Source organism: Cyprinus carpio, chromosome B3 (assembly GCF_018340385.1).
Source record: "Cyprinus carpio isolate SPL01 chromosome B3, ASM1834038v1, whole genome shotgun sequence".
NCBI classification, from domain to species: Eukaryota; Metazoa; Chordata; class Actinopteri; order Cypriniformes; family Cyprinidae; genus Cyprinus; species Cyprinus carpio.
Window position 1 is genome coordinate 8,235,453 of NC_056599.1, and position 8,977 is coordinate 8,244,429.

Consider the following 8,977-nt stretch of genomic DNA (forward strand, 5'->3'; position numbering starts at 1 on the left):
TGTAAAACAGAAGCTGACAGAAACTGTGTAACTGTGAGTTTAATTCATCTTCATCAGGTGACATTCAAGTAGCAAACATGTAGAGTACAAAATATCAACAAGGTGAACGAGATGGGTCTAATGTCACGGACTAAATCATAACGACTGAGAAAGAACCAGAACCCAGCGAACAGGCAGACACGGCACGCAGGACGAAACTCAAGCTGAAGCAGAGCTGAGGGAGAAGAACAGACGGTGAATGGCAGTGACGCCGTCTCCACAGGAAGCAGCTCAGTCTATTTGACCAGCGGCCTGGTCTTATCGTCGTCTCCACACTGATGCGCTTTATACTTTTTCACTTCTGCCATGTATGTAGTCCAGGCGTCTCCTTTCCCAGCCTCCGCCTGCATCCACACACACACATCAAATACACACTTTTATGACTTCTATTCATCAGAGATGCGTTGAACTGATCAAAATAGACATTTAAAATATTATGAAAGACTTCTCTCTCAAATAAATGCTGCTCTTTTGAACATTTTATTCATCAAAGAATCCTGAGAAATAAAAAGTATCACAATTTCCACAAAGAAAATAGCAGCAGCAGCACAAATGTTTTCAAAGCTGATGATAATCAGAAATGTTTCTTGGGTACATCAGAATTATTTCTGAAGAGCACGTGACACTGAAGACAGGAGCAGTGATGCTGAAAATGTGCAATATTTCACAGTAGAACACAAAATTATATGAAATAATGTGTGATTTAATTATTTGTATGAATGCATGATGAAAACTATACACTGTTATTCGTTTTTATTGTACTGATATCGCTTATTAGCACGTGTCTCACCTCGGAGTCGAGTTTCTGTTTCTTGGCCACCATCCCGGTCTTGAGCGCCAGTCTCGCGCCTCCTCTCCTCTTGCCCACCTGAGACAGACAGAACAGACTGACAGCGTTACACGGGCTTCAGGAAGGACAGGGACACCCCCTCTCTCTCTGTCGGTGTGTGTGTGTGTGTGTGAGAGAGAGACCCTGGACTACAAAAACAGTCATAAGTAGCATGGGTAGAATATATGTGTGTGTGTGTGTGTTTGTGTTCTTACAAAGCTGCTCGCGCTTATCGGCTTCTTGTCCGGAGGCGCAGCAGAGCTCTTCGTCTTGTCCTCCTCCTCCTCGGTCTCTCTCTTCCTCCTCTCCTCCTCCTCCATCTTCTTCTTGAACAGCTCCATGAAGCTGCCGTCGTTGGCGAAGGCGTTGGCCGCTTTGGGCGCCCCGTGAGCCGGGCTGCTGCCGCCGGACTCCCCGCTGCTGCTGCTGCTGCTGGAGGAGGACTGCTGAGGATGATGATGGTGATGATGATGATGGCGGTGATGTTTGTCTGATTTATGCTGCTTTTTCTCCATCGTTTTACCGTTCGGTGAAAAAACACATAAAGCCTTTACTTTCACTCCTGCGGTGTTTTGATTTCTGCGACGATTTGCCGTTTAATGAAAAAGTAGATGTATTTTAAATGCGCAATAAAGGTGAAAATGAAAGAATGATACGTTAGTTTGCGTTGTTACTGTATCGTAAAGTGTCGCGATGAAACAAAAACACCGTCGGCGACAAACAGAAAGAGCGCGATTACCGAGCCGCGGGTCCGTGTGTGATTATGATCGCAGAGCGGCCGGATTGTGGGGTGAATCGGCAGGAATTCGGTGTTTTATCCCGATGTTTTTAGCGCAGGTTTGTTGTGCTTTAGCATCGCTCCGCCATACTGCGCTTCATCTGCAGTCAGCGCTCGAGCATCGAGAGCGCGAGAGCCGCCGCCGCCGCCTGCAGGCCGGAGGAAGAACCGCAGCGCCGCTCACAAACACTTCACACACTGCACACACACTAACGACTGTACTGTTTTAGTCTTTCTGCTTTATAATTTCATATCTAATTCACTGCGTTACTTGCCGCTGACTTGTAATTTTTTGCGAAATTTCTGAGTGAAAATTGCTTACAACAACCATTTTTAGTGAAGTTATTTGACTTATTTCAAAGATTTATTATCCATGAAAACATATAATGTTAAAAAAAATCACAGCACAAACTCAGTGGTTTCTGAATTAGGCATTTTATTTAATCCAGGCTAAATTAGTTTTAGAAAGATTGTTTTGACAAAAGTTTACTAGACATTTTATAGTCCTCAGATTTAATCGATTGAACGACAAAAAAAAAAAAGTTAAAAGATGTCAAAATATATAAATGATAAAATTAGATTTGACTAACTAATCTACCTAAATTAGATTACAATAAATAATAAAAAAAAATATTTAATAAAATAAATACAAATTGATTTAAATAAAAAATAATTTTGATTAAATAAATAGATTAAAATAAACAATTTAAAAACAGTTTGGTTTAAATATAATTTAGATTAAAATTATTCAGTATAACAGTGCAGTGCTATAAAAGATAAAATAAGATCATCTCAGCTGAAATTGATTAAAAGAAATACTAAATGAAATTTGATTAAAACTAATAAATACAATTTGATAAAATAAAAAGTTGGAATAAAAATATAAATAAAATAGTGATTTCAATAACACATCTAACAGTACAGTACCATAGTAAGAAAACATAGTAATGCAACATAATAGAAACCATTTTCCAAATAATATTTTACTCACATTTATAATATTAATTGTTTACAACAATGCAGTCTTTTATGCGTTAGCTGTCTTGTCTAAAACGCCTGAACTATAAAACAGTCATTAGCATCTTTTTAACATACTTTTATGTATTTGTCAGCAAATTTTACAAAATATTTATCTACTTGTTTTCTCACCTTTTAAAATAAATGTTCTATAAACTCTACAATTTCAATATTATCTTTAAGGCAAACATGGAGTCACGGACCACGCATCTAACAATAAATGAACATTCATTTGACTGGTTATTTATCAGACTTATTCAGTATTTCAAGTACTGATTTCTGGATCACATTTAATAATAAGGTTTATTATGAAATATTTCTGACTGGTGTCTCATCATTTATTTTATTTCGCTAACACTAAAGCAAACGCACAGACTCAGTTCTGATATTTTGTACCGATAACCTCTTTTATTGTAGTGCAAAGAGAAGAACAGTGAGACTAAAGTGATTCATTTCCGTACCGACCCCCTCAGTCCAGACTCAGAGCGAACGATGAAAACACCGTGAGAAACACACGAACAACACATGAACATCAGCACTGTGACCAAACTCTGGAGAGTGAAGAACAAACTGAAGAACGAAGCTCAGCGTCCGGACTGACGAGGGCCAGAACACAGTGTTCACAGTCAGTAGTGTTTCTGCCTCAATAAATACCAGCGACAGACTTTGGTGACATTACATCAAAGAAAAAAAAAGGGTCAAGCAGCAACTGGTGGAAACTTCCATGATTAGTGTCGTTAAAACACAGCAGCTCTCTGGAAAACTCATTATAAAAGCACTTCATTTGTTCGTGGCATTAAAGGATCCAGCATTCAGCGTCTGGTTTCTGTGCAGCAGATGATTGACGGATGGCAGAAGGCACTGGGTGTGTAAAGTGCGTTCACATGCACCGTAACCCTGATCAACACCCAATCTACAGTAAAAAGACATCATTAAAAGAAGCAAAGGTTGATCTACTTCATTAAACGCAGTGCTTTCTGCTGCTAAACTAAAACTCAACTACACACTGACGCTCAGATCAACTAAAAAACAAAAAAAACAAACACAAACTTAATCTAAAACACAATGATAAAAGACATCCTCTCTCGATGACAGACAGAAGCGTTCGTCCAGGATCAGCGGTGTGAGCGGGTCTATCTGGGCTGCAGGCGGGACAGGCCTCTGCGGGCTTGTGTCCACTGTCTCTGCTGGGCCAGGAAGGACTGAGCCGGAGCAGAACCGGGTCCCGATCTCTCTCCGGCCACCTTCTGATGAAGAGCCATTCCCTGAGACACACAGAGATGCAGCTCTACAAAATCAGCTCAACTCAACCCACAGTGTGCGGAAAATATCATAGAAAACATTTTTAGCAAGTTTTTTCCCACCAAATATCGATTAAAACCCTGGGAAATCAGTTATTTTTTTCTAAATTCCAATTAATGTTAACCAAAATTCTGTTTTTCACTTTCATTTTCCTAGAATCTGTTTTAATGTTCAATAATTAAAAAGCATGTCTAATCAAGTGAATTTAGAAAAATGTAATTTATTACAATTACAAAAAAATAGGGCCCTGTGCAATGTTTTATTTTTCAGTAATGTTGTCTGTTTTAAAGTTTTTTATGGATTTGATAATTTATTTCTTTATTAAAAATGGTGGTAATCAAACAAAGGTATAGGAAACTATGAAGTTAATCTTTTAAAATGTATTCAAATCAAAATGTAACAATTCCTTTTATTTTTGGCGAACAAAAAAACTGTTGAAATCAAACCTAAGAAGAAACCAAACTATTTAAGATATCCTTAAAAATACATTTTCAGTAACTTATTATTAGCTTATGTTTACTACTTTCTAAAAGCATGCCACAAATCGATATAAAAAACAATATAATAAAATGCTGAAAAATCCTGCAAGTCATTTAAGGAAGCTATGACAGCTTTGACACTGTTTTGAAGGAAGGATTTCCTGCAGTTCCTGTGGTTTCCTCACCATGTTGTACCAGGCTGAGATGATGAGCTTCTCCTCCTGCTCGTGTCTGGAGCGCGTCCTCTCGAAATCATGCTGAAACACACAGAGACGAGCGTGAGATCACCACCACCACCACATAAACAGCAGTCTGTCTCTGTGTGTGTGTGTGTCTGACCTCCAGGTGCTGTATCTTCCTGTCCTTCTCCGTCAGCTGGTTCTTCAGCACCTGAACTTCAGCAGGAGGCGCGCTGGACTTCTGCTTGGGGTCCAGAGTCTTTATGACCTGAAACACACACACGCCTGGCGTCAGGGAGACTGTTCTCTCACTATACAGCACTATCTGTCTGCAGTCTGTACTGACGGTGCGAGCTTTCTCCACGTATCTCTTGTATCTCTCCTCCATCCGTCTCATGTCTTCATCCTTCTTCTTCAGGATCTCCTGCAGCTCGTCGATCTTCTTCGCCACTGACACACACGCACACACACACACACAGAGTGTCTATCAGCAGCTCAGATGTTTCTATAGGATCATGTTATCATAGTAACATGATAAAAGCATGGTTTACTCTTCAAAAATCAGTTTTTTGTCGTACTGTACTGAACTGATGTAAAGCTTCAAACACACTCCAGTCTGTTCAGACTCTCCTGACTCTGAATCAGTTCATTCAGATGAATTGTTAATGAATTCGCTCAATTCAAAAAGCGCAAGACAAAAAAAATAAATAAATAAAAATAAGCATAAGACGGAAAAAAAATTAAAGCGTTTTATTTCAGTCCAAGCCAATAATTTTTTTAAAGACCAAAAATACTTATTATTGGAATATATTACTGAAATTGAAAATAAAGCTAAAAGGAAATATAAACACCACATAAATATAACAAAATGACTAAAACTATGATAAAATTGAAATTATAATTAATATTACAATATAAAAATATTATATTATTATTTAAAAAATTTAGAAAATATTTTTTATAATATAAAAGACAAAAAACTACTTTATTTCATTCAGTTACCAAGGCAACATTTATAATTCTCATTACATTTTTAAGTACTAAAATTACTAAAACTAAAATAAAAAAAATTAAAGCTTAACAGAAATATAAAAACTAATAAAAAAATGACAAAAGCACATAAAATTACTAAAACCAAAATAAAATTAGAAACTAAAAATAATTATTACATTCTAAAAAAGTAGTATGAGAGAAAATGTGCACAAATTTCAGTCCGTTACCAAGGCAACACTTTAGATTGTAATTGCATTTTAAACTGTATTTGAAACATATTAAAGTTATATATATATATGTATATATATATATATATATATATATATATATAAAAAATCATATCAAATTACTAAAACTATATTGAAAAGTGAATAATAATAATAAAAAAAAATATATGTATAAATGATTATTATTATTAAAAAAAATTTTTTTTTTAAGTTTTTTTTTGAAAAAATTTGAAAAAAAAAATCCACTTCATAATATTTTCTTAATACTTAAAATTATATCTATATATTATATATATATATATATATATATATATATATATATATATATATATATATATATATATATATATATATATATTTACAGATTTTATTCAGAATTCAGATTTTATTTATCACAGTAATCTTTGATTCTTTATCTGATGAGTAGCTTGCGGCAGTTTGATGAACCAGCTTCAGAGTAGCTTGTTGTGTGTCTGTGAGCTAAATCAATAAAGATGTCATCAGAATGACCTTTGACCTGCGGCTGGTCATCTGTGTGTATGTGTGTGTGTGTGTGTGTGTGTGGACTCACTGTTACTGTCCACATGCGGCTCCAGATCATCAATCACCTCCCGTTTCCTCTGCAGGTCAGAATGAGCCTCGTGGAGCTTCTCTCTGATCAAACACACACACACACACAGCATTAACACAACATGTGATGAAGACGCTGGCTCAGAGAGGAAGGGGACAGACAGAGACACTTGCTGATGCTGCTTCTTCTTCTTCTTCGGTGGCTGTGAGTGTAGGGAAAGAGAGCAGTGAGAGGGTGGTGAGACGGTGAACGAACAATCAGTGATGATCACAGCACATTAGCAATCAGTGTCCAATCAGAAAGCAGACGGGCCGGTGGGCTGGGTAGTTACTTTGAATTGAGTGGGGAGGTGGTTGGTTGGTTGGTTGGGGTAGGTGGGATGATAAAAGAAGAGGAGGAGTTGTTTTTTTCAGCGCAAACAAAACAGTTACAGATCTCACACATCAATCAACCAGAGACAGACAGAGACTCTTCACAGGATACTGTGTGGTTTAACATCAGATCAGATGATCAGGTCAGTCATATTAAATCAATCAATCAATCACAAACAGATGAAATCACTCAACCGCTGCTGTCTGAAGAGATACGCCCCTCACTACACACTTAACATCCACTTCATGGGGAGCATTTTCTGTCTGATATATATATGATATGAATCCCACAAAAACAGCTCAAACTTCACTCCAAAGTAAAAAGATTTTTTATAATTTACACACACAAAAAAATTTAAAAACTTAATATTTAGTTAGTTACCAAGGCAACATTTATAATTTACCATCTAAATAATACTATGATTTATGTATAAATTATTATTTTTTATATATTATATATTTTTTTATATTATATTTTTTTTTTTTTTTTTTTTATTATTTTTTTTTTTTTATGTTTTTTACATTTGGATTTGACTGGATATTATGATATTACTGATTAATATTATTCAGCTCCGCCCACACTGACTTCATCTTCAACTTCTTTCTCATGTCAAATCATTTACAAGGTGGAGCAATTTATTACAATCAGAAGAAAAATTATAAAGATTGATAATTCTTTAGACTGATGTCATTCATGAATCATTCACAGTAAGAGCAGAGACGATTCTGTCTTAAATGAGACAGCAGCACTGAGTGTTTGTGCACTGAACGGAGAGATTTTAGCTTAGACACAATCATGATGCGAGGAATCAGTTTTCAGTGAGTGTGTGTGTGTGTGTTACTGACATCCTCGGTCTTGCTGTCCTGCTCCTGTAAAGCTCTCTGCAGCTCCTCCACCTGAGCGCTCAGCTCTGAGATCTGCTGCTGACTCAACCTGACACACACACAGACAGAGAGAGAGCGCGTCACACTCCGTACACTGATGTATATGACACACGTCACACACACACACACACACACAGACCGGTTCTGCGTCTCGAGTGTGTTCTGGCTGCGCTGTGAATCCTCCAGCTGCGTCTGAAGCTCCTCCAGTCTGTGTCTGTATGACTCCTCCTGAACACACAGCGTCTTATTCTCCTGCTGCAGACGCACAACCGTGTCCCTGACACACACACACACACAACACATTCACATGTCAGACTCATCTTATGTACACAAAAATGTACCAAGTATCACGTGACACTGAAGACTGGAGTAATGATGCTGGAAATTCAGCTTTGATCAAAGAAATAAATTACATTTTAACATATATTCACATAGTAAACATTTTAAATTGGACAGTTTTTACTGCGTTTTAGACCGCTAGTGTGTGTGACTAGCATTAAGTTTTGAAACAGCTAAACTGCTTAAATGTTTAACGAGTAAAGTCCAGCCACACTACAATCTACTACTAAAAATAATTACTACCCACAATGACATCAGTCACTCTTTTTAATTTTATGACTGTCAGATTGTATAATCTATGTAACAAATTCATTACATAATTCAAAGCTGTATTTACTTTGCAAAAAAATCTGGATCATGAAAAGAAAATGTTACACTACATATTAGTGATACAACAACATTTCTTAACCAAAAAACTGAAACCGAAAAAATTAATTTGATAATGAGTAAATGATGAATAAATGTAATAATCACATTTATTTAATAATCAACACTCAAGTGAAAACAGAGTTGCACATAAACATTTCATCTGCAGTTTTTATAAAAATGTAAAATTATATAAACCGAAAACCATCTGACCAAATATGTTCAGTTGTGGAAATTGTTGTGCATCACTACTAAAAATACACAGAAAAAAAAAAAAAAAAAAAAAAAAAAAACTAAAATAAACACGAAAACAGAAAATCTACAAGTAAACTAATTCAGAATATTAATTATTACTATAATACTATCTCAAATAAGAGAAGCACATTTTTTTAAATAGAAGTTTCTTAAATAATGCAAATTAGCAAACAATTAAACAAACAAGCACTTTGAACTATTTCTGATGTTTTAACCCTGACCTGAGCTCTGTGGGCATGATCTCTGCCGCCAGGCTGCCGACGGCTCCTGAATCAGCGCTCAGAGAATCTACAGACACACAGGGAGAGAGAGCTGATTGGTTGAGCGTGTGAGAGAGGGCGGAGCTT

At 36.3% G+C, this 8,977-nt stretch overlaps 1 protein-coding gene and 1 pseudogene across 1 annotated transcript; both read right to left on the reverse strand.

Moving 5' to 3' along the window:
* Positions 1–21: 21 nt before the first annotated feature.
* LOC109055735 (telomerase RNA component interacting RNase-like) lies at positions 22–1,773 on the reverse strand. Its single transcript, XM_042719541.1, has 3 exons — positions 1,084–1,773; positions 830–907; positions 22–383 (listed from the first exon to the last, which is right to left on the reverse strand). Exons 1-3 carry the CDS (start codon positions 1,381–1,383, stop codon positions 276–278), a joined length of 486 nt encoding a protein of 161 aa, XP_042575475.1. The 5' UTR covers positions 1,384–1,773; the 3' UTR covers positions 22–275.
* Positions 1,774–3,049: 1,276 nt separating this feature from the next.
* LOC109055746 overlaps positions 3,050–8,977 on the reverse strand; it is a 14,607-nt pseudogene continuing 8,679 nt past the window's right edge.